Consider the following 27,803-nt stretch of genomic DNA (forward strand, 5'->3'; position numbering starts at 1 on the left):
AATGGCACGAACCTGACCCTGCAGGAGAACACCGGTTATAAGCCATGCCGGAGGCAACGCATGCTTTTCCGAATGAGGCACACGGCGCCAGGGCAATGTTACGTGCTTACGTGGGCAAGCCAGTTCCCTGTACACGGTGTAGACGTAAAGACAGGCCTGTCCGAAGAATTACTTGGCCGAGTTCAGGTGACACTAGCTGAGGGTTAGGAATCGGCTCGTATGCGATGTTTCGTTTTTATTTTGTGTGTGTACTTATTACAGATTAAAAAAATAGTAGATGTTGGACCATTTACATCAGCGAAAAAAGTTGAAGAATTCCATACATGTTAAAAGCGTCGTACTTTGTGATTGACTGGAATAAACATCTGTTCTATAAAGGTGAGTCTAAAAATAATTGTTTTGGTTGAACAGCCTGCATTTTTGTACTATCGTATAGATGCCGCTACAATTTGAACCACAATGGCGGATAAGCGAACAAGTTCATTAAATACTAAGAAGTGGCAAACTATGGCTTCACATGTCTACCGTGTTAAGATACCAAACGAACATTTCTCTTTTTCTTGATTGATGGGGAAATCTCACAACAATGTTAAAAAAAAAAAACCAGTAAGTGCCTGAGAGACCGTAAATTTAAAGCTTAAATCAGGAAATGCTAATTTTGAACTAAGTTGGACTTATTTTCAATGATTTTTGCTCTACACGTTTTCCATTTAAACGTTCTGTAGAAAAATATAGATATTTTAGTTAGGAAAAGTGTTTACCTTTTACAGGTGCTTTTACATTATGAGAATTATAGCTTGCAATTGAACACAGTTGTCAACCCTTCCATTTCGAGTAAGAATTACTCTGAAAGCTACATGTACTTAGTCAAGTATCAAACTCCAAAGTCCGACCAACAAATATTTTAAAATTATTTCACGTAAATAATAACGATCCCAAGTATTATATTACACTAAAAAATTAAACAGTAAGAATTATATATCTAAGTGTTTATGAATGACAACAGAGAATGGTATGGTATAATATTAAACCACACTGCATCTCCCAGAAATAACGCCGATGAGGCCTTATTAATTAATAGCAGTAGCCTTAAGTTACAGTGTATTCGAAAATATCTCTCGTGTAAAATAAAATGTCGACCTATCAAACCTCTTATTACGATTTAAGAATGTCCAGATGTCAAGTTTCTTTTAAATAAAAACAAGATGCACATTTTTTTCCAGTTAGTTTAGGCAGCCAATGAATCATATGGTAATTTAAAAACTTCAGAAGTGTTTGAAGAGTCAATAATATTCTGGGCAAATTTAGTCATATTAGTTATTTAAAGACACTGATTTGATTATATTATGGTTTTGTTCGTGTGCTGTGAAATGGAAAAGGGTTTATTTCTGTCATAAAATCAAGGGGAAAAGATATTACCAGTTATCTTTGTCAGTGTCTCACTCAAAGTTTCTTGTTGAACTTACAATTTAACAGTTATTGGGCATGTTCATACACGTCTCCAAACTATCCTCAAAATATGTATTACCTTCGATTATATCATTAAATCGTATTTACGACTTTACTTTTGTGAGTTCAGTGATCAAGACTAATTTGTTGTAAAGTTACCGATTTTTAATATTCTGGCCAACATCTGCTCAAACATGACCCTAAAAGACTGGTAGTATATGCTAGCCAATAATTATCTGCTAATACCTGTAATGTAATATTACTTAAAAGTTACTCAATAAAGTATATGTCTAATAATTATAATAGCATATCAAGAATTCCTTCTTGGTCGTGTATAAAGATTAATATAGAATCCATTACGTACCCTTCGTGTATTGTTGGATCTTACTTTATTATTTATCTACCAAATTATGTTTCCGAGTAATAACCATGAAAGATTGGGCTGTTGTGAAGGTCTTAATTCGTGTACACTTGTTTAACTTACTTTTTTTCTAAAGATATTCCGTTTTGAATTGAGCTGAATTTCATCCCTACTGGAAATTTATTTTGGCGAAGGGGTTTACGTGTACTATGGAACGAGTAGGCTGCGAAATACAAAATGTCATAATTTAGAAAAAACAAAAAAAAAACAACTTAAAAACAAGGATTTTGTAAAACATTTAGTGATTGCTTTTTTATATCACTCTTTGGATATTAATGTTACCATCTGCGTAAACATTGAAACGAATATTATGTGACTAGTTTTTAATTTCGCATTCTGCATGTTGTAGGCCTACATTCACTATAGTCATAAAAATAGAATATTTGTGGAAGAAGCAAATTATTTTTGACATAAAAAGTACAAAAATGTGAAACGAAAAACAAAAATTCGATTAAACGGAAAGGTGTAGTAAGTTGAAACTAATTAATTTAAGTAAAATATTGGGGTGTTTGCTCCCAATTATTTTTTTTTTCCTATGAAGATAAATTAAGTGATTACAATTGGGTTTAATCTAACTTGAAAATCTACTGTGATTTAAAAACAGTAACTTAATACACACTGATAGTCACTGACAGGAATTTTGTGTCACACTAAATGTACTCGATAAAATTAGACCTGAGGGGAATGCCGGTTTAAAAGAGCAGCAGATTTGATGTTCCCATGTGGGGTCTCATGACCTTGTAAACTTGAATAAATTCATACGATACGTAGATCAATATCCTTCGCGTGTTGGCTCATTATTTCCTTGAAGGTTTATACTTGTTGTGTCATTATGATTGAGTGGCATCCATACGATAACCAATCGTAGTCTTCTGACTGACACTTTTTTTTTTTAAGATACTTTTTAAGGTTGATAATAGCGTGTGAATCTTAGTACTAGTTTCGTGCACCAGCTAGGCAAAGTGTTTGTTATTGTATATTATCAAACTTTTTTTTGGAATATCTCGAGAATATAAACTATAAAATTATTTATGTAATGTTAACTGTCATTCATCAAGTACTTTATAAAACGCTATATGGTAAATATTCATTGAAGTACACCTTCTTTTAAACGAAGGTTTAAACTAGGTTTTTTTAAACTAGCCGTCCCTAATTTAGTACTGTAAGACTAGAGGGAAGGCAGCTAGTCATCATCACCCACCGCCAACTCTTGGGTTACTCTTTTACCAACGAATAGTGGGATTACCCGTAACATTATAACGCCCCACGACTGAAGGGACGAGCATGTTTGGTGTGACAGAGATTCGAACCTGCGACATTCAGATTACGAGTCGAGTGCCTTAACCATCTGGCCGTTCCGGGCCTTTTAAACGACAGGCGCTTCGTAATATGTTGTTCCAATTTAGGCGTTTGTATTGTTTTGGCTAGAAAGGTTTTTTGTTGCGTAATGAGCATGTGTGATGTAGCTAAATCACTTAATTTTTTTTAAGTTTGAAAAACGATTTGATCCATGTGATTCACCAGTTATACGAGTGTAAATTGGATGTTTATTTTATTGCAATGTTTAACACGGTACATCTATTTATTATGGCGTGATAGAACTAGACACACCAACCAGCCTTCTAGGATTAATGGTCAGGAACTCTCATTCATCTGAAGAAGAACGCCATTGTTTCCACCATTAAACAACCATGAAATCCAAGTCAATTTTAAATGGAATATAGCAAAATATGAAACTCTAAAGTACTTCCACATAACAGACCATCAGAAATAGCCACCTTAGAAACAAGGTACACGAAATGTCAACATTTCACATAAGGAGAGCTTAAAACCTCATTTACAGGAGCTGTGAAAACTTATAACTGAGCAATGCCACTGATTATATGACTTGTTCAAAGAATACTTTCTCCAGTGGATTTTCATGGCTTAGATCTAACCAATAAAATATCTCATAATATTCCATCGGAAATGCAGCCCAATATGTAAGTAGACACATCCCAAGTGCAAAACAGGTTGAGATTCTTAAAGAAGCAGAAGACAAGAAACACAAAGAGTAATAAAACTGAATACAACCACTCGTTGTGTGGTAAAGAAAATGAATTAACCACAAAGCTCTGCGTGGAATACCAGAAGGTTAGTTAAGGCGTAGAGAAAGATTCTAATTCACTGCCAAGGATGATGTCCACTTTGGATTCTTTTTTACGTATCAAAGTAGTTTTCAATATTAGATCTGAAGAGCGAACTCTAAGTGCAAGTCGAGAAAGCTATCAGAGAAAAGGTGGATTTTCCTGCTGGAAATGGACCGTATCAGTTTGTTGTATTAAAATTTGGATTATGTGATGCACGTGCAACGTATAAATGACATATGACGATTTTCGTCTAGTAAAACGTCATACTTATCTTCACATCGCACGTGGAAAGACAAATACCTTTGATGATGTATCTTCACATCGCACATGGAAAGACAAATACCTTTGATGATGTTTATTGTAGGCTGATTCATGAAATTAAACCTTAAGGTGAATCCCAAGAAATGTGAAATGCTCTATCGGGAGGTAAGTTTCATGGGATACAAGACCCAATGGAGACGGGATGTATACAAACCCAAACAGATTGAAACTGTTTAACATCGACCAATGTTACAGAACTTGGGTGAGGCAAAATATATATATATTTTGTTGTGCTTCTATTATAACTATTTTGTAAATCATTATCTGATGGCCTGTCTTTTGTACAAACTACTTGAAAAACCAAGCAAATTTCGATGCACTGCTAATTTGTCAGTGACTGGGGATTGTATGAACCGTACTATGAACAAGGACATCTACAAATGAAGGAACTTTGGAAATAACAGTATTATTGTGTTTAAACACCGTTTGAGAAAACTTCTGTTGATGTGCTTGGTCCTTTACCAAAGAGTACCAGTGGTAATAAGTGCATCTTCGTTCTGATGGGCTATTTTACGAAATAACCAGAAGGATATGCTATTCCTAACCATAAAGCAGAAACCTGAAACACGAATTTATTTCAAAATTTGGGATACGTATGGAGTTTCACTCAAATTAGCAAAGGCACTTTGAGTTTGTCTTAATTCATGGAATGATGTAGAGATAAAATCACAATTTTAAATCACTTAACCATTTATGTGATGAGCATCTAAAACACGGGATTTTTTTTTTAATTCCTGCTCCAGAGTAACCAAAAAGAGATAAATGAAGCTAGAAGGAACACGTTAGCACCACTGATGTATGAAATATAACTGAATGTCCAGTTGGAACATTGGTAATCGTGCCCCAACAAATATCACTTTATCAGAGTATTACAAAAACTACACAGTGAGACTAAGGAACACCACTAGTGCCATGTGTGACATAGTACACAGTGACACTAAAGAACACCACTAGTGCCATGTGTGACATTGTACATAGTACCCATTGTGACTAAGGAACACCTCTAGTGCCATGTGTGACATTGTACATAGTACGCATTGAGACCAAAGAACACCACTAGTGCCATGTGTGACATTGTACATAGTACGCATTGAGACTAAAGAACACCACTAGTGCCATGTGTGACATTGTACATAGTACGCATTGAGACTAAAGAACACCTCTAGTGCCATGTGTGACATTGTACATAGTACGCATTGAGACTAAGGAACACCTCTAGTGCCATGTGTGACATTGTACATAGTACACATTGTGACTAAGGAACACCTCTAGTGCCATGTGTGACATCGTACATAGTACACATTGTGACTAAGGAACACCTCTAGTGCCATGTGTGACATTGTACATAGTACACAGTGACACTAAAGAACACCTCTAGTGCCATGTGTGACATTGTACATAGTACGCATTGAGACTAAGGAACACCTCTAGTGCCATGTGTGACATTGTACATAGTACGCATTGAGACTAAGGAACACCTCTAGTGCCATGTGTGACATTGTACATAGTACGCATTGAGACTAAGGAACACCTCTAGTGCCATGTGTGACATTGTACATAGTACACATTGTGACTAAAGAACACCACTAGTGCCATGTGTGACATTGTACATAGTACGCATTGAGACTAAAGAACACCACTCGTGCCATGTGTGACATTGTACATAGTACGCATTGAGACTAAAGAACACCACTCGTGCCATGTGTGACATTGTACATAGTACGCATTGAGACTAAAGAACACCACTAGTGCCATGTGTGACATTGTACATAGTACGCATTGAGACTAAGGAACACCTCTAGTGCCATGTGTGACATTGTACATAGTACACAGTGACACTAAAGAACGCCATTAGTGCCATGTGTGACATTGTACATAGTACGCAGTGACACTAAAGAACACCACTAGTGTTATATGTGACACTACCTGAAAAGATAACGTAAGTTAGCTAATGACAAAATGTAAAGTCACTGATTGAGGTGCTGCTAAGAATGAAGTTAATTGTGTTAACATATTGAAGTCCAAGACACAAATTCAAAGTTTAGTAGATGTTTGAAAGAATCTATTCTGTGGTAAAAGAACCAATGAAGTGTTATAAACGATTCAGAAAAACAACAGGCAGCTCAATCCAAAGGTACTCCACCTTAATCAGGTTTCGGAATATTTCAGTAAGAAAACAAAGAAATGGTTAGCTGGTCTGTTAGTCCATCATTGTATTGAGTCCGTATTTCGACGAAGAAATAATAATATGAGGGAATTGGAAAGTAAATGATAATTTAACGTTGTTTATGAAGTTAGGTCTGTAGTGTGTTCACGAAATTGGGTAAATAAGAACTTGTAATCAAATAGATAAAGTGGACTAGAATTTGTATTATGTTTTGTTGAAAAATATCTAAGTCTTCTGAAAATATCTGTTAAAAAGTATGACATGCTCACAATGTAATGTTTACACGTCAAGTATATTTAAATATTGATGCATGTATTAATGGTCATTCGGCTTAAACAAACATACTTGGTCAAATTAATAGACGAGTTTTAATTTGTATTTAATCCACTAAAGTCAGTCTTAAAGAAAGGAAAGGCAATAATTTGGAATTTACGGTGTCTTTGAATATGTCTCATAAAAATTAGCAGGAACTGTGGATAACATGTTAATATGCGAGAGAGAGAGCACCACAGTCTAAAGACGAGAAAGCGATATGGAGTGAAACTGTGACACTTTGTGCTTTCAACGACCGGTGAATCTTGGGATGGGTTATTGGCTACTTGGTTCTATTTTGAAATAAGCTTTTTTAGTGTTACTAACCAGTGATGTTTTATTTTGTTCTCCAAACAGCTGATTGTTGAGTTTTTCATACATAGATATTAGTGATTCATAAGTACAATTGTCTGGTATAAAACTGTGTGTGTTTGTTGCATTATTTCGTACGTTTCTGTTTGGTTAAACCTCTCAAAAATATTTTCAGATATTTGAAGACGTCAACGATTACAGAATACTGAATGTAAAATTGTTACATCAATTTGAAAGTTTCGATAAGTCACCATTTTTAATGGTCGCCATATTTATTCATTCCAATCTGTCGTCTGAAGTTTAGCGAGTCTGAAAATAGAAAAAATGGAGTTCTACTTAAACGCGGACAGTCGGTGCCTTTCAAGTGAATTATCAGACGATTTTTCTCTTACGTCATCTTCGACACCATTAGCTGAGTCTTCTGTACCTGTAAAGAGTGAAATTGGATCGTATTCCAGTGGAAGGACATCACCAGGTCATGACCTAGGTTATCATACGTTACTCACTCGCCAGAGCTTGACCCCTACTCCAAAATCATCCAATCGATCTTTTGAAGGAGAGCATGGTGCCCCTCCTAGCCCATGGACGGATACTTCATCTTACTCCGAACATGTGAGTTCTCCATCCTCTGCCTTAAGAACTTCAAGCACTTTGTCTGACACCGAGAAACTTCTGGCAACTTTTAAAGGAAAAAAACTACCAAGATGTTCCCACTTTGACAGACTGACAGATGAACTGATACTGAAAATATTTTCTTATTTATCTAGTAATCATTTGTGTGTGTGCGCTCGTGTTTGTCGCCGATGGTATTTTTTAGCATGGGAACCTCAACTTTGGACCTCTATAACTCTAACTAGTGATAAAATTAACGTAAATGCTGGATTGAAGACACTTTTTCGGCTCCTGTGTCGGGACTCTCCTAGTGTTTGTCTGACAGTGGAACGAATGTGTTTGAATGGTTGTTCACGTCTTACGGATAAGGGCGTGTGGACGATTGCAAAACGTTGTCCAGAACTAAGAAGTATTGAGATTCGAGGATGTACCAATGTGACCAATATAGGGGTCAGTGATTTGGTTTCAAGATGTCTCAACTTGGAAAGACTGGATTTGACAGGTAAAATTACAGAAATAGATAGTGTTAAATTACACATATTTATTCGTGTACAGTATATTAATGAAGTAGAACATCGTAAAATTTCCCAATTATTTGCAAGTGTTTTTACGAAACATGTAACAAGATATTTAGGATATAAAAGGGTAAAAAGACACTTTTAAGATAAAATAACGGATAAGTCTATGCTAAATGGAAAGATATGATTTTTATGTTCTGTATCAATTTCCTTAGGGAAAGTGTTTAGTCTACTTTTTTACACTTAGATACAGATGCACGTGAGTTATTATTTGATGCATGCTTGCAACATATCAAAAACTTGATCATAATCCAATGCAGAAGACCACACCTTTTCATTCGTTTCGAATTTCTCAAAAATTTTAGAGATAATTTGACAAATTTTATTTCAAAAATTAAATTAGCATGATAATTTTGATATTAACATGTAATTCTCAAAACTCAACTTTTTTATTGCATTACTAGACAGCCTAAATTCTGTGTAATGCTTTACGTCTAAGCCTAAGTTCTGTGTTACGTTTCATTTGTAAACCTAAATTTAACGTTTGTGATGTAGAATTGTTTCTTTTACAATTACGAAAAAGTTACTTAAGTTTATGTATAGTTTTGTACAACATTTGATAAACTAACCCAAACACTGTTAGTTATTAATACAAACAGTTACTTTTAATTTTAGCCCACGAAAACAACTTGGTTGTGCTTATATAAAGGATCTACAGCAGACTTGCGTTTGTGAGTTTGATTGCTTTATCGTGTTATATTACTTTTATCTATGAGTTTTATTTCTCTAAATTAGTTCATTTTCAGAAGGTCTGAGCGACATTATTTATTCTCTAATTATTGAGTGAATAAAAAAACCAGAGGGCGTCAGCCACGACTTATCCACAGAGCACTCTACACTTTGTGGCCAATAAAATCAAACTTCTTGTGTTTAATAATCACACAGAAGAAAAATATGTTTTAATAAATGACTCCATTTTATTTTCGACGTTCGAGTTTTAGTTTTTTCACTTTGATAGAAAGTTTTGTTTTTAAATTAAAATGCTTTGAAACTAACGGAAAATTAATCTCGCAAGCTGTAAGCACTACGTAATTAAGGACAAATAGGCTTAATATACAGTTTAAAAAATGATGTTTTATCACACATTCAACATTTTTCGCTCCTTCTATTTATTAAATCATTAAACTTAACACGTCTTCTTCTATGATTCTGTGGTCAGAAGAGAGTTAAAATAATTAGGATTTGTCAAGGTTGCCTTACCTCTTTAAAACAAACAATGCTACTATCCTCTTGGTGATAACAAAAATATCTTGCTGATTATTAAAAAAAAATATTGTTTTCCTGTCGGTTGTTGAGGTGAAACATTGTTACACTACCTGCTATACAGATACAACAACGTCATTCTCTAGATTGTTAAGGTAAAACATTATCTTGCGGCTATAGAAGTGAAATGCTGTTTATCCTGAAATAAGCAGTTTCATAATGAATTTTCCTAGGCGTAATTATCAGTAATTTTGAATATTTCGAAACACACGCTTCATTTTTAAATCGTAATGGTCTGTCAGTGTGAATTTACACAATTATAATGTTTGTAAATACGTATAAATAAACTACTACATAGAGACGTGCATGAAGTAAACTTAATGTTATCGAGTTGTTTAGTTCAAATGTCAATGTTTGATTGGTATTAATTCTTTGTTCAGATTTTATTAAACCACAGAGGTGGTGTTTTTATGCAGGCTGGGAGAAATGTAGCATTTTATCTTGATATAAACTGATGTTCGTTCATATTTTCCATTTACCCAAACTCTTGAAAACTGATTAAAAAAAAAAAAAAACAAAGAAAGAGAGAGAGATAGGTCCACCATAAAACAAAGAAAGAGAGAGAGATAGGTCCACCATAAAACAAAGAAAGAGAGAGAGATAGGTCCACCATAAAACAAAGAAAGAGAGAGAGATAGGTCCACCATAAAACAAACAGAGAGAGAGAGAGATAGGTCCAATAAACAAACTTGTTTATAAAAGTAGGCTCCATGTGACTCAGTTTGTTTTAATTTCGCACGAAGCTACACGAGGTCTATGTACGCTATCCGTCCCTAATTTAGCTGTGAAAGACTAGAGGGAAGGTAGCTAGTCATCACCACCAACCGACAACTCTTGGGCTACTCTTTTACCAGTGAATAGTGGGATTGACAGTTACATTATAACGCTTCACGGCTGAAAGGGCGAGCATGTTTGGTGTGGCGGGGATTAGACCTCGCGACCCTCAGATTAGGAGTCGAGTACCCTAACCACCTGGTTATGCCGGGTCTTCACGTGGGTCATCGGTGAGACTTTACATTTTGTAACTAGAATTCTTGGTTCGATCCTCATTGTGAACACTACATAGATAGCCCATTGTGTAACTTTGTGATATAACAAAAAAAAAAACAACTAAGCATTTATAAGATTTTGAAAGTGATGCGGTTGTATTACTTGGTGAATTTTCAGTTATTTCTGTTGAATAAACATTCATCACACTGGGTGCGTGTTTCCCACGTGGGAGAAACGTCTGAGTAACGTAATGCCATCAAGTTTGTCTTTTTGTTGAGCTGCCGACGAATTAAGTTTTGTATTCAAATCATGTTTGGTGCTACATAAAAGCCGTATATAATCGCATCATTAAACTATCGTACAAAAAGTTTCAAGAAACAAAGCAAGAAAAACAAAAAAAAGTCCCCGTTTTGAAAAAAACATTAGTCTAGGTAACGAAAATTCAGATGAGTTGGCTGAACTCAGACGGTCACTGTACGTGTAGAGGGCGTGTTAGCAAGTCGGGTGGTTTGAAAATCTCGTGTGCTGGCTGGCTGGCTGGAAACGTGTATGATTCTCTAAATGTGATCATATAAACCACCAACAAAAGCCAGTTTAAGTGTTTGGAAGACCTGTAAATATTTAGTTCGTGTTTCTTTCTGGTCATTGTAACCGGATTAAAGAAAATCACCAGCCGCCGAATGCGAAGGCTTATTTACCAAATATCACGTGTCTGTACAGTTGATCTCGTATGATCTCACCCCCCCCTTTGTTTTGTTATCAGTTGATAATTGTTATAATAGTTCGTTGTTGTCAGTTAGTTTGATTTTATTTATTTGGTGTTCATTAAATAACTAACTGAAAACGGTGATGTATCCTAATAATTTATCAAGGTTAGACGTTTGATTTTTACAGAGTTCCTTGATTTTATATTTTGAGATGAATAACATTGGAAGAGAACTCCACCGATAACTAATTACCAGTGGAAGAATAGAACTTTGTGTGTGGTGACCAGAATGCTGAAACTGCTTGCATTTTATTAATTGTAGACATGTTGTAGAACAGCGGGAATACAACAGCAGCAGGACAAACAAGCCAGGAATCCCACTAAGTCTGATTCTCTGTCTAAACAGGCCATGGCAAGGAGTGGGTTGCCAGAATGTGACCCTATTTCTTTACGAGCACCTAATGTTTTGACTCTTTGCTAAACAAACGTCATGCTGACAGAGTATAACATTTGTCTATTTCAAGTTCAGTTTCTGCAACAGTAAAACCAAAAAAAAAACAAATGCCTGTAAAACGTTTAGGGGTGAGGTATAAAGTCAGGCCTAAGTTATGTGACCGTGAGACAAGTAGTCAAGAAATAAATTATATCAGAATGATTTGTTTAAGACACGAGCGACACACACGGTTGAAACTTTAATTTGTAGTCTAAAAAATGACTGCGTCGTCACAAACATTTGAACTGACCCACAAACGTTTTTACGAGAAAAATGAATTTAAGTGAAAGATAATATCTGTATATAGCGTTGCTGATACTAAGCAGATGACGTATGCTATTACAGATAGTTTTCAATGTTCAGAGATGAGGACCATTGTAAACAAAAACGAACTTAAAACAGTTTTATCTTATAGATATTGTTAAAGTACAATCAACACAGATTTAACTTGTACAATATGGTAGAGAAAGTAGGTATAATACTGTCAGCTGTAAAACCAGACAGTTTATCCTGCATATGGATTGTATGAGTTTTACTGTAAAACCAGATATTTATCCTGCATGTGGATTGTACGAGTTTTACCGTAAAACCAGATAGTTTATCCTGCATATGGATTGTACGAGTTTTACTGTAAACCCAGATAGTTTATCCTGCATATGCATTGTATGAATTTTACTGTAAAACCAGATAGTTTATCCTGCATATAGATTGTACGAGTTTTACTGTAAAAAGTAAAACCACCACATAGCATTAAACCTGATTATGGCTGATTATACCTGGAAGGAAGTTAGAATTGTTAATAGTATAATTAGTATGCAGTTTTAACCTGTTCTTCGTAATTTAAACTTGCATATTTCAAGGAAGAATGAATTTTAACCGTTACATTTTCACGTTGTGGTAACCAAATTGTCAGTTCTGATATCTGTAGTTAGTTAAAACTGTTAAAGTATAATCCATACACTAACAATACTTGCTGGTTGTGGTACGATATTACACTACTGATATTTGCTGGTTGTAGTGATATTTACAGACAAGATTAACTATTTGTGTATTTAATTTAATCAGCACGGTTTTACTGTTTTAAGTAATTTCAATGAAAAACACCATATGCATCACAACTAGAACCAAGGTGGCGCCAACGACAGTTCAAAAGTCCACCCGTGTTCACCAGTTCTACTGTTTTTGTGTCTTTTGTTTTTATGTCGAATTCAAGGACATTAGAACGTGGTATGCTCAATTCCTTCTTACTTCTAATAGCAAGAAATTAACCAGGGTTTGTTTGAAAAACAACAACAATAAAAAAACGTGAAGAGGAAAGGTTCAAGATGAGACATGGCACACAGGTTCATGGTAAGAAACAGTGGGGTTCCTTGTACACGGTAAAACTTCCAAATCTGTGTGCCCTTTACCTCTGACCTTTTAAATCGACACGATATGAACACCAATCCAGATAGAGAGTCAAACTAACAGCGTTACTTATCACTGTAAACTCGCACAGCAAACATCTTTGAGCCCACCTACCACACAGTTACAAGATACCAGTTCGGTCGTTCTCTCATGTCTTGAATAAACTAAACTAAACCCGTGTACAAAGACTAACAACAGTGAGGTAAAATCGCAATTAATAAAGCGAGTAAGCGAAAAACAACCCAACAATTTGTGTTGTACGGACAGGAGAAACGGCACGGGGACACAAGGAGCTCGTGATTTGTAGCGTAGCTTGCTGTACATTAGCTTTATAGAATGTTTCGTTTGGTTTTCAGTCCATTGTCTTTCACTGGGTGATAAATACTGAACTTTTTAATATCTGACTTATTCATTATTAACAACTTAAAATGTTAGGTTATCTTGTTACACATGTGCCATCTGCTGAAGTTGCATTTTGCATTACTATAATTCCAGTTGAATTAACACGGTTTAGATTACAAGTAGATTATAAATCGTTATATATATATATCGTTTAAAAAATCACTTCTCAAGTTTACTTAGCCCTCACAATAAGAACTCGCTGTTGGTGGTGTGATAGCGAACTTTGTTACAACGCCATACGATGGGCTATCGGCGCGGATCGGCCTCCGAATTTTAGCAGTGCTAACTTGGAAACTTACCGTCGACCCACCGAGGGACGTGGGTTTTAAAATATTTAATATGGAGATAAATACTGGATGAGGGATGTTTTGGTAAGTAACCAAGTTCTGCGACAGGTGGAGCCTCTACGAAACATGGTGTATACCATGTCACCGATTCAATATTAACATATTTTTAGACTTGTTTGCAATGTCAGATTCATTATATACGCTTCAGCCTATAAACGTTAGTTGTTGTTTTTTTCCAGTTACAGGTGAAACCCACACGTTGTGCTGAAACTTAAATCGCAACCTTTGACCTATCGCTACACGATATTGACAGTGGTTTATGGACGATGTTTAGTTTTGTACTTCTCGAGTACTTCCAACAAGAATCGGTGTCGATGAAAATAAATTCCATTCTGTTTCGGTCATGTTGGATGGGAGAAAGAGATTCTGTTGACAATATACCCTACACCTGCTTTACGTTCCCAGCCATAAATCCGTTTTATGTCACCTTGAATCTAGTTCTTTCCCAGGTCCTTGTGCTTGGGAAACTTCCAGCACTTGTGAAGGTAGGCTCGGGTCTCTGGGTTGTGTAGGAGATTAAAAAAAACTGATCTCGAGAGTAGGCTAGTGATCATTTTAAATACTCACGTGACGTCCAGTAACGAAGAATTTTATTTCATGTGTTTACCATAGGTGTGTAATAAGTTAATTTGTTATGGGAGAGCTAGTTAGCTGTAGTGTTCCTACATAAAGTAATATCCCCCTCAATAGGTTCTAACTAGTTTCAAGGGGGGGGGGGTTGTAGTTAAGGGAAAATACGAATGACTACCAGGAACACTTACTGGAAACTTATCGATTATACAATTAAGATTGTTAATAAATATTTCTCGTTCAATGTTGATGAATTAATAAAAGTAAAGGTACTTCAAAAGGGGGTCTTTTAAAAAATATGTTCCTAAAATATTTATTTTTGAACAAAGCTGCACACACTTTCCATTCTGAGAATTAAGTAACCACATCACAAAGATATGCTTTACATATCAACTAATGAACACTACATCCGTGATGTATTATTCACTTTTGTTTAATCTCTCCTAAGGATACTACGAACCTATTAGCGTAATTTAATTTTTTTTAACTTGTAGGCCCTGAAGTTATGTAGTATTTTCTATTTCGCTGTGGGAATATATTTTATTTAAGTCGCAGTGTGAAGACATCGTAAAAACGAAACATTTCCCTATTTGCTTGCAGTAACTTTGAGTTATCGATACTCTAACCCCAAGAGAGACCTCACTGTGGCTAAGAACAGCATCTGGATTCTTTGTGTCTAGTCTTCTTGGTTTGAGATATTTACGCAGAATGAATAAAACTGTCCACTGATGCTGAATTACAACCGGAACTTAAGTCTAGCTTCACGAAATGAAATAGACAAGTTGGTTATTATTTTGTTAATAGTATCAGTATAACTGGGGTTTTTCTTTAATCTCTCTATCGTAACACTGTTTCGAGTTGACATCTGAGGTATAATACCATTTGAAACCAGTATCTATGGTATGGTATCATTTTAAGCCAATTTCTGAGGTATGGTACCTTTTCTTGATGTTTGTTTTAAATATAAGATACCATTTGGATTATACCTCTACGGTATGGCACCATTCATAGCTGATCTATGACGGATTTATTTATTTTATTCACTTTAACATTTTGTTCTAGACGTTTCCAAACGTTCGTGTGCTACCAAACACACTTAGCACTATTAGCAGTCAATGGGTAGGTTATAATAGTGATAGTTAACCCACTATTCGATTAAGAATAGCCAGTTTAGATGACGGGATACGCCGTCTGGGCCTTCCCTTTGGTCCATATTTCATAATTATGACCGGCTATTCCTGACACAAGGGGTCTCTGATCTAACCTTTCGCCCACTGTGCTCATCAGGTGCCGTTAACATGAACAAATAAATTTTATTATCTAATTCATTTCATTGTCACTTGTTGTGTACAGCGTTGTTGCACGATTATGGTCACTTTGTTTTGTGTCGGTATTGTCACTTAACGACTACCCTCATAACCGTCACAATAAACAACAACAAAAAGATTCAGTGTTTAAATAATTTCCTCTTTGTGAATATCTGATTTTCTTCTACTGTCCTTTCTGTATAAGCGACAAGAGTTATCGCCAAGCACTGGTACCTGGGGCTGTATAATAAATATTGAAAAATCATGACAGAAAACTAGGATCAAAGCTCCCAGAATTCTTTAAACACCTAGCGACACCTGTCTTCACCAATGTCATTAAAAGTCAGCTATTTTGAGCAATTAGGATACGTACTGGCTGTATTTCAAATTATTCAGTTTTTGTAGCATTGGAAAACACTAAGTATTTTCTAAAACTATTTCCTCTATGTACAAAATATAAAAAGATATAGTGAAGTCACGTCATTGTAAACAAATTCACAATTAAAATTTAAATTCTGAGAAGCAGAGATTAGCTACAAATGGTATGGTACCTCAGAGATGAACTGCAACCAGTATTGTACCATAAAAGTCAATATTTTTAGTACATTTATAGATTTTATAAACGTTACAGTATTCTAAAAGTGTCTGCATAATTTGTATGACTTTAAATCGTTGAAATTCTTTCGTTTCAGAGAAACAAGTTTTTATTGTTATTGATGCTTATTTTAACTTCAGTATTAGCGCACGCACAGACACTACTTTAAAAGCAACAAAGACGAAACTTTAAAGTCTATTCACAGTTGTTGTTCTGAATGCGAAACCCGAGGATTTAATTACATGCTGAAATATTTTTCAACTGTATTATTGAAATGCAAATTTATTAAAGTTATTATTAGTACTAGTTGTAAGTTTTTGATAAATAAAATTTATGAAGAATGGAATATACATAAATTAACATAAATTTAACATTTAAATAAATTACGAAATAAATAAATAAATTGATCAAGAGTTTCACCACCACCTCTAAACTATTAACATTTCTGAGAGACAGGAATAAATACCACTTTAATACACTTACAAAACGCTGATAATATAATTATGTAGACATATTTGTCTCGCCAAAACCAGTTTATAATGAGTGATATAGGCGTATTTTACCCCGACAAGTTATGCTTTGCCTTCATGCATGTACAGCAGCACAGTTATACAAAGAAATTCTAGTTTATAAAGTTTTAAAAATGGGTATTTAATTGATGGTTAGAGTAAGTCGAATTTTCGTAAACCATTGCACAACATGCGGAGAGAGAGAGACTTGTCATTAGCCTAGTTTTTGAGGTACTAGATTAGTAATTCGCGGGATCCGAGAGTAATTATACAAGCTAGGCCTTAATAGGGGAACCCCAATGTAATAACACAACTAGGCTTAAAGAGGGGGACCAGAAAATAAATACATCTAGGCCTTAACAAGGAGGGAGCGAAGATAATTATGCACAGCTAGGCCTTAAAGTGAGACCTAAGAATGATTACATTTAGCTAGGCCTGTTGTTATAATTTTATGTAGAGGTTATCTAATTATAGATTTTGTTCTGCTCCACTGCGTTGAACTTTTAGTGTTTTAATCACTTCAACTTAACAGGTGAAATAATAAAGGAAAAATAAAACTATGATAAATGTTAGTTTTGGGACAGCTTTCATACCACACAATTCTACGTCGTCGATAAATTTCGACTTTTTTTTTATCAGCCCAAAAGTTAAACGTTGGATGGATACTTTAAATTATTCGAACATTTTGCTATCTTCCTATTCAAAAGGCCCGGCATGGCCTAGCGCGTAAGGCGTGCGACTCGTAATCCGAGGGTCGCGGGTTCGGGCCCGCGTCGCGCTAAACATGCTCGCCCTCCCAGCCGTGGGGGCGTTATAATGTGACGGTCAATCCCACTATTCGTTGGTAAAAGAGTAGCCCAAGAGTTGGCGGTGGGTGGTGATGACTAGCTGCCTTCCCTCTAGTCTTACACTGCTAAATTAGGGACGGCTAGCACAGATAGCCCTCGAGTAGCTTTGTGCGAAATTCCAAAACAAACAAACAAACAAACCTATTCAAAAACGCAAAAACAAGTAATTTGTATACTGACTGTGGAACAGGAAATCGGCAACAGTCGTTGACAAATCAGTACTGTAATTGTAATTTTATTTAATACATTACCCAGTTATTCTTTACTTTTTTATATGAATTACAGAGTATGGAATAAATAAATACAATATAGAAATAATATTACACCTGTTACCATAGACACGTGGCAAGTCTTGCTTGGAAGACATGGTAGATTTTTTTTTTTTTTTCATACAGAAATATGGAAAACTTTGATAGTGTTTCATTAACATTTGATAAATCTCTCGACTTGAGTCGTCTTCCTCTCACATTCATAATTTTTATCTACAAACAAACTTATCTGTCGCAATAAATCAGACTCTGGAGAGGTTTAAATATAGTGCCTTAAATAGTAAAGAAAATGTTCAGGCAAACAAACACGTAATATATTTTGATTTCACCTTCCAGGCACTCTGTGGACAGAGAAAACGAGTTCATTGGTCCTGAAGGGCCCAAAGGCATCTCTGGTGGGTTTTGTCAGTTCAAGGTAAATTACGTTCGCGGGCCTCTGCACCGTGGTATGCCGGAGTTCGGAATTCAAGAGAACACACCGCTGTATAAATTTATAATAGAAAGAACCACGATACTTTGAAATGAGGAAACTATTTGTAGCACTTAATGACGAATATGATATATTGCCATCTAGTGATGAAATTAGTAACTTGTTTACAAACATTTTAATTAAGACGTAATAATATTGGTGAGTTACATAAAATGCTGAACTCAGTAAAAGCTTTTAAAGTTAGATATACATTAACAATCAAAATGTATTATTTTAAGCTATATTTTTAATGTTAAAATTCAGATTTTTGCCAGAGAGTACATGACACTACGATCAAGCTAGTCCTAACTAAAATATTCAGGAATATTAATAAACGAGAGGCTTTGTGAAAGATTTAGAACAAAGATTACAGTCATGGGTGAGCTAGTTAATTGGGTAAATAACTTTACAGTGTGAAACAACGAAACATCAAGAACATATATAGTTGTGTTTTTAGTCTGTAGAGTAAATCAGTCCGTGTGTTTACGTTTTCAGATCTGTGTTAATTATCGTGGATGTTGCATTACGTTGTACAAATAAGTAAATTTTTACGCACGTCTGGTACAGAGCAGATAGCATGACTGTGAGCGTAGGCTTACAGCAAGGTACAAAGTCTACAAGCGTGTAAAGAAACAAATTTGTTATTGTCACAAGAATTGGAAATTGAATTATTTTCACCAGATAATTTAAAATAACCCGCCATGAAAGAATAACATCATAAATATATTTACAGTTTATTAAAGATACCACTGATTAGACATTAAATATAAAACAATTACTTTTTGGTATCAAAATGCTTTTTATTTTAGTTTTCTCAACTGTTTTTGTATCCATATGATAAATCGTCGTAAAAACTGGTTTTGTGAAAGTGTTAACTTACTTAAATAAGGGTTCATTTGATTTAGTGCAAAGTTACACAATCATCTATCTATATGCCCAGGAATTGAACGTCGAATTTTTGCGCCATAAGCTCTTAAGCTTACAGATCAGCCATCATTAATAAACAACAGTTTCATGTTTTCTCTCTAAATTTTAAAATAAAAATAAAAAATGTTATCGTTTATCTTATTAAATTTACTGTGAAACGCAGAGTTTTTATTGAATATCACTATGCTTCTGCCACAACAAAACTTTAGAAAATTAGTACCTGGAGCTTTAGGCTTAGATGGTGATAGTTTAGGTGATACTAACTCGGGTCGAAGTGGAGATACTCTACATTTAAGTGATGTTACATAAAGTCTGCTTTAAAATTAAAAAATCAACTATATTACACATTTCGTAAAAACAAACTAATTAAGAATATAGAGAACGTTTTAAATCAGATTAAAACGTCCTTAGGGCACTTATGGGTTGAGTTAACCCTTGACACCTATACGTAAGATATTATAAAGGTATAATCATTGGTCAGGATACAGGTCGACCAGAGGTCACTCAAAATTGATATTTTAAATTTTGGATTTGAGGGGACAATGTTTTAATGGATAGGGCGGGCAACAAACATGTTTGTTTCAGGACCCTATGAGACCTAATTACGCCAATGTATAATGTTAATGCTTGAAAATAAGAACTGGGACATTAAAAGGGTTAAACTAAATTTTAATGCTCAAGAATTCTCTAGAGGCACTCCGTTCTAGAACACTACAGGGGCAAAGTTAACCCTTGACACTCAGCTCTAGAGCACAAAAAAAAATTAACCGTTGGTACTCAACTCTAGAACACTACAAAGTTAACCCTTGACATGCAGCTCTAGTGGTTGTTTTATGTAACAAGCCAACTTGAAGATTAAAGAACTTTCTTTGTTAAAGCTTTACTTTGTTGTATAACCATGCCTGAAAAATTTTATTCGATCACCAGCTCATCCTAATTGGCTATTTTCCTATAGACATATTTCGTTTATCGTAGTTGCTTCTGTAAGGTAATATTCATGATATAAAGAAATGTGCACGAGTTATATTGTGGTTGTCAATTTCAGTAGACGTTGTTTTCAAATCTTTAATGCATTTATAAAGGCAACAAAAGTTTCACGTGCCTCGGCTTGTGTAATGGTGTAGACTTCTTGCTATACGATGTTCCATTTGAATGAGTTTTTTTTTTTACATTTACTTGTTTATTGGTTGATGTAAGAGCGATACAACACTGTGCTCACTGCAGGATTTGTACTTCCTAATTTTAACGTTTAAGCCGCCCAAGCGTACACTGAGTCGAGCGGGATTGTCATTTGTTGTCTTCGACCAGATTAGGTTGGTAACAACTGTTGAGAAAAATTCAAACTAGCAGTTTTTGATTGAACAGTACAGATTTTATTATATCAATAGAACTAATATCTAACTATATTGCAATTGTATAAGATAAGGCTTAATAAACTCTTCTGTTCATTGGTGGTATATGGGTGAAGACAGTTGCGAAACGGTGAGCAATGATTATTACTAAGTGAAGTTATCACTTAATGAAAAATAATTTGAATAACCAACTGTTATTCTTGGTTTTTAATTCCACGTGATTTATTTACCTTTTGGTGATCAAAGAAACTAAAAGTATGAATGATTTTCATTTTGATAAATATTTGCACATTTAACACACGTCGGAAGCTTCGGTATTTGGAAGAAACAAAAACATGCGTTACCACTTTTCTGTATGTACTTATTACGCTGGTTTTGAGTTCAAGTATCTCCCCAATACCAACCTTCTTCGCAGTTGTGAACTTTGTAGAAGGATAAGTTCCAGTTAGACAACTTCAGAGGGTGGTCTAGACAATGTTTTCTTTTGGTACATTTCAACGATAGAAGAGCTTGCAAGAAATAGGTTACAAGTTAAAGAAAGTAGTCGCACCTTCCTGTAGGTGTAGTGTAATTAGGTAGTGATGGAAATAAATAAATATACGAGACGAAATATGCGAACTTGAAGGTAAAACTAAGAATGAAGAGAGTTCTGGTAGTTAGAGAACTCAACTTGTAATCTGAAGGTTGCGGGTCCGAATTCCCTTCAACGAACATACTAGCCCTTTCAGACTTGGGGACGTTGTAAAATTACGGGGAATGGTACTCTTCGTTGATAAGAGTATCGCAAGAGTTGACAGTTGGTTGTGTTCATTAACTGTCTTCCTTTTAACCTTTAACTACTAAATTCGGGATGGCTAGCGGCCTGGTGTAGCTAGGTGGTTAAGGCGTTCGACTCGTAATCTGAGGGTTACGGTTTCGTATCCCTGTCACACTAAACATCCTCGCTCTTTCAGTGATGGGGGCGTTATAACGCGATGGTCAATCCCACTATTCGTTAGTAAAAGAGTAGCCCAAAAGTTGGTGGTGTATTGTGATGACTAATTGCATTTCATCTAGTCTTACACCACTAAATAAGGGACAGCTGGCGCAGATATCCCTCGTGTGACTTCACGCTAAAATTCAGAACCAAATAAGGAGTTCTCTTCCCCACGTGGTACAGCGTTATGGCTGTGGATTTACAACGCTAGAAACCAGATTTCGATACCAGTGGTGGGTAGAGCACAGATAGTCTTTTGTGTAGTTCTGTGCCTAACTACAAACGAACCAATTAATGAATGGAGTATTAGTTAGTAACTGGTACACTTATTTTGTGTGTGTTTTCTTATAGCAAAGCCACATTGGGCTATCTGCTGAGTCTACCAAAGGTAATCGAACCCTTTACTTATTTCGTATTTAAATAGAATATTTTCATACATCTACTTACTGGTTGATTCCACTTAAATTATAACTCGAGCGTTAGTGTCTTATGTATGATATACGTTTTCTTCACGTACCCTTCTCTGATGATTTAACGGTAAGTTCGAGGGCTTATAATGTTAAAATTTGGTATTCGATCCTTGCTGTGGTAGCATCACAGACACTCTAAGCAAGGAAGACAAAAGTGCCTGGGTTGTTGGGTTCCTTGTATATGTCTAACCCTACATGATTATTTTAATATTATAAATAATTGGATTAAAGATGGTTCTATTAATATATTTCCTTTACATACGTTATATTTATACATCTAACGTTCATATAAATGTTTTTGGTCTTTCTTTCGTAGTTTATTAATTAGTTTTATCGTTGGATGTGCTTTACTTGAAATACATAAATAATTATATATTAATTTAGGCTTCGTAGATTTTTAGGAAGGAGGACAGACGGAACTCGACTTTATTAAGAGAAACACATTAATGTTGTTAGTTTTAAAATTTAAAACAATATATATCACCATTATTATTGTATTTTAGTTTATTGCTTGTAATCATTTTTGCACTCGGGAAAATTGCTTTGCAACTTAGCCTTAATATATATAATTTAGACTAACATAGCTTTCCAAGCTGATCAAATATCGTGGTATTATTTGGATAAAATATCAATAAATACCATTAACAGGGATGTAATTCGCCAGATAATTTAACAAATTTTAAGTATCATATCTTATAGTTTTCTTTTGTATTGATTTAAAGCATCACGTGTTTTAGTTAAGTTTGTAATACAGAAGAAAAGCTATTGTTAATTTTCAGTTTTAATCTGTATATTTAGCTTACTTTTATTTAAAAAGTTTAGTAATCCATAGATGGCAATCGAGTCTTTAAGGAGTATTTGCGTAGCCATAGGTCAAAGAATTATCTAAGTATATACCAGATCAGGTATCTAGTGTGTTAAGGCTAGGCATTCGACTCGTAATCCGAGGGTCGCGGCTTCGAATCCTGGTCGCACCAAACGTGCTCGCCCTTTCAGCCGTGGGGGCGTTATAATGTGACGATCAACCCCACTATTCATTGGTAAAAGAGTAGCCCAAGAGTTGGCGGTGGGTGGTGATGACCAGCTGCATTCCTTCTAGTCTTACATTGCTAAATTAGGGACGGCTGGCGCAGATAGCCCTCGAGTAGCTTTGCGCGAAATTCAAAAAACAAACAAACAAACAGACAATTTAGTGGATTCCACATAATTTCATCCATGTATTAAAACTCTAAATAAAGAGGCTTCAATTATTAAAATATTTTACTACGGATCAAGAATGAAATAATTAAAAAAATTATAAACGGTGTTACTGAGATAAACCCCTACGATATTTTAATTATTAAGTTGCAAGCCATAATAAATCACTGTAAAGTACACACCTTAGCCCATTTCACCTTTATTACTTCTTCACTGACAGCTTGTGCTATAAAATGGCACTACGAATCATCAGTTACTGTACACACACGAGGCTGTTTATTTGTTTTGTCACATTTCAACGCTTCCACGGTTGAAAGGGTGAGCATGTTTGGTGCAACGGGGATTCGAACCCGCGACCCTCAGATTACAAGTGGAGCGCTTTAACCAGCTGACAAGCCGGGCCGATAAGGCTGAACTTGGTTTCTTTTACGAAAGCCATCAGTGTTTTTAAAGGTAAAATTACATTATGATATGTACCCCGCTTGTACAGTGGTGAGTCTACGGAGTTACAACGCTAAAATCAGGAGTTCGATTCCCCTCGGTGGACTCTGCTGATAGCTTGATGTGGCTTTACTATAAGAAAAAATACACGTTATGATATTAACCAAAAATAGTATATCAACAGAGAGAAAGAATGATATAAAACAGAAGGGAACTGTTTTCTTCTTTCCAGAAAAAAATTGTTTAAAAAAAAAACAAACCTGCAAGTAAACATGGCATAACACAGAAAAGCGCTTTACGCAGCGGGCTTTTATTAAGTAGGTCGAATATTTCGGGAGTTAATAAGTATTGGCTAGTGATTAAAAAGAAGAAATCCCTAACTTTAAATCAGATGTATATATCACGTCCCAAAAGCTATTTGTTTACAAACCTGCAAATGTGGCACGACACCAAAAATGGCTATGCGTTTAGAATTAACAGCTGGCATATTTCTAATTAATAAACGTTGGGACATTAATTTATAAAGCGCTTTGGTTTTTATCATTTTCATTGTTTTTTACAGCGATTTTTGTGACCGCATTTTTTCCAACAAATATTCTACATGTTTAGAATATTTTCATGTGGTGTTTTAATTTATTTTCAACGTGTATGGGAACATAACCTGCTTTCATTACAGGCCTTCGTATAACAAGGTATATACAGTGCGAATTTTCGTGACTGTCAGGAGTCGAACATTGTGGGAATCTAGGTTATTTGCGTGACAACCTCAATAACTAGAATTTTATTTATGTTTATGTACACGTTTCTGGCATACTTTAAAATAACGTTAAAACAGTTGTTTCATATTTATACAACGAAAAGGTGTGAACAAATACCGTGTTCTGCAGATAATAAGGATTAGGCCTAAAGTATGATGTAGGAATATGCTTTTGTTTGAACTTAAATTTTTAAGAGCAGTAAATAATGTTTTATTTTTATTATTTTACGTTAATTAATAACGTAATTAACAAATTAGTATTAAAAGAACTCGGTGATGGATACAACAAAATCAACACTATAGCGAAAATACTAAATTTTATATCAAACGACACAAGCAAAAATAAGTGCGTAAATTAGAGTTGAAATATAAAATTTAACATATTTTCATTTCAAATAGTTTAAAAGAATAAGGATGGAAGTAACCAAACACAAAGAACGAGAACTGAATAATTAAAATCCGATATTTTATTAAACATTTAGTTACTAAGTATTTTAAACGGCAAGAATTGTACACGTGTAGGCTATGTTAGGGGTTTGTTCTATTTGTATTACGCAAGTAATCTGAAAGAAAAATACAGCAAAAGTTTATAATTTTAAGAAATGAAGTAACTCATGAAATTGTTTTAAATATAAATCTAAACTATTATAAAAGACAAAACATATTACTTGTCGAGTAGAATAATCTAGAAATAAAACCACCAAGAACCAAAGTTGTCTCCACCCTTCATAAATATTTCGTATTTTAAAACCACTCCTTTGGGAGTGCGTATGTTTGTTTGGTAAGGAAATTTCTTAATATACTAAATATATTTATAATCAGTTGATGACTTGAAGCTGTTTAACAGGTAAAACTTGTTTAGAAATTTGAGAACACAGATATAAATTGAGTTATGTATGAAAAAATTGTTCGTTACGTACATATATAAAAAGAATATATATGTATAAATAAATGGTGGTAAGTAATACACTGTATTTTTGTACAGATATATATCAGTACGTTAACTTATCACGAGTATATCGTTTTAGGGTAATTTTGTAAAGTGTCTCTACAGTTTCACGTTCATAATGCTGTTCGTTATTAATTTTTTTAAAACTCTTCAGGATGTTGTCATGTCACCAGTGTCGAGCCTCGTCAGACAACTGTACCTGTTCCAGATCCGGCTGGATCTAAACCTGACTCCCTTCCAGTGTGTGCTCGGCAATTGTATCTCCAGTACGTAGACCTTACCGACTGTCAAGCTTTGGAGGATTCTGGACTAAAAGCGTTTGTCCGGAACTGTCCTCAGCTAACCCATCTTTTCCTTCGACGTTGTGTCCAGCTGACAGATGTGGCGGTCAAGTACATTGCTAGTTACTGTGTGATGCTACGGGAACTTAGTGTCAGCGACTGTTTACAAGTTACTGATTTCGGTCTTTACGAACTTGCTAAATTGGGACCTAACCTGCGGTACCTCAGTGTGGCTAAATGTCACCAAGTCTCTGATGCTGGTGTCAAGCAAATAGCCCGCCATTGTTACAAGCTGCGCTACCTAAACGTCCGAGGCTGTGAAGCCGTGTCTGACGACAGCATGGAAGTGTTGTCCAGAAGCTGTCCAAGGCTCCGGGCACTAGACATCGGCAAGTGTGACGTCACAGACTACGGGCTAAAGCTTCTGTCGGAGCACTGCCCGAACCTGAAGAAATTGAGCCTCAAGTCCTGCGACATGGTGACCGATAAAGGAGTCCGGGCTATCGCTTATTACTGTCGAGGTTTACAGCAACTGAACATCCAAGACTGCGCCATTACTGTGGAAGGTTACAGAATGGTGAAGAGGTGTTGTAAACGTTGTATCATAGAACACACTAATCCGGGCTTTTATTAATATGTAAATAAACACGTGTACCGTACTGTGGAAGATTACGTAATAGTAAAGAGGTGTTGTATCATAGAGCACACCAATCCGGGCTTTTATTGAAAACGGTATAAATACATTTCGGAAATATCCAGGGTTAACTAATGAGATTTTGGGTCTGACTCAAGTGTATCGTTACCCGAGTCGACCAGTGTCATATATTGTAATATATAATCAATGTACATAACTTAGTACGTTCTATTCTTAGACTAACGTGGACGTTAAAATACAATTTTTTATGAGTTTTCATTTCCAACTTCCACACTTTAAGTGGATAGATGATCTTATAAAGATGTCACACTATCGTCCATAAGACCCAAAAATGTAATGACTTCTCGTTTTTATAATAAAGGAAGATGTTGAAACTATATAAACGAAAGCGAATGATACCAGTGTATTTACAAATAATCAATTACTTTTGTAAGAGCTTTGTTTTTCTTTGTAATGATGAGTTAGAAATTTCACATGAAATTAGTGCCAATGTCACCATGTATGTGTTTCGTCTGTCACACTCACTATTGAGAAGAACCAATATTATAATGTAATACCATCACACTCAAAAAAGTATTTACCACTCTTTGGAATTATTAGTTCTAATTACTGGTTTAGATCTTTTCATTGTTTTTTGTTAAGATTATGTAGTTCATTTGCTCAAGAACTAGTAACAGTTTCTAAAATTGATGTATCTGATACGAGATACAAAATCTACAGTTAAGCCTACTCTCTTAAGTACTTCTAGCGTTTTCTCTTAGTCCCAAGTCTAGCTAAGATTACATTATGTAGTTAGTGTTCCTTTAGTTGTACATCTACATCAAATGCATCTTTGTAATTCGTCGTCACATTCAAATCAAAATGTCAAATTATAAAATCACTGAAGCAATTTATCTAGGCTTGAAAGAAGAACCTAAATGGTAAGTTTCATGAAGTTGAGTAAGTTACTTTATCACAAATGTTTGCTCGGAACATGGAAAGATGATTTGGTATTACTGTTTTATATAACTTACAAAATCAGGTAGACCAGTTGCCATAAGTATTTGTTATAAAATATAACTAATCTCTGGAATTTTTTGTTGCATGAAGTTAAACATGACTGCCATAGTTTCTGTAACATGGAATAATTAAATAATGTTTGAAATAAGTGAATCACGTGTCCATTTCTCATCTTCTCAATAACATGTTCAGTTTGTGAACATGTACTATATAGCACAAGGAATACTACAAACAATCTAGTGAAAAATAACTTCCATACACCATATTGAGAGCAGAAATTAATTTTAAAGATACTAATTTAAAAAAACTTTGTTCAATAATTT

General features: G+C 35.0%; 1 protein-coding gene across 1 annotated transcript; it reads left to right on the plus strand.

Moving 5' to 3' along the window:
- Nucleotides 1–27,633, plus strand: LOC143243375 (uncharacterized). The gene is made up of 3 exons (XM_076487239.1): nt 1–378; nt 7,287–8,225; nt 25,700–27,633. The coding sequence occupies exons 2-3, from the start codon at nt 7,436–7,438 to the stop codon at nt 26,458–26,460; spliced, it is 1,551 nt and encodes a 516-aa protein (XP_076343354.1). The 5' UTR covers nt 1–378; nt 7,287–7,435; the 3' UTR covers nt 26,461–27,633.
- Nucleotides 27,634–27,803: the final 170 nt, after the last annotated feature.

Source organism: Tachypleus tridentatus, unplaced genomic scaffold, assembly GCF_004210375.1.
Source record: "Tachypleus tridentatus isolate NWPU-2018 unplaced genomic scaffold, ASM421037v1 Hic_cluster_2, whole genome shotgun sequence".
NCBI lineage: Eukaryota > Metazoa > Arthropoda > Merostomata > Xiphosura > Limulidae > Tachypleus > Tachypleus tridentatus.

Excerpts from the sequence above, each read along its gene's own strand:
- LOC143243375 (XM_076487239.1), top strand. The coding sequence starts at position 7,436 with ATGGAGTTCTACTTAAACGCGGACAGTCGGTGCCTTTCAAGTGAATTA. Across the intron at positions 8,226-25,699 it reads GGAAAGACTGGATTTGACAG|GATGTTGTCATGTCACCAGT; the intron begins GTAAAATTACAG and ends AAAACTCTTCAG.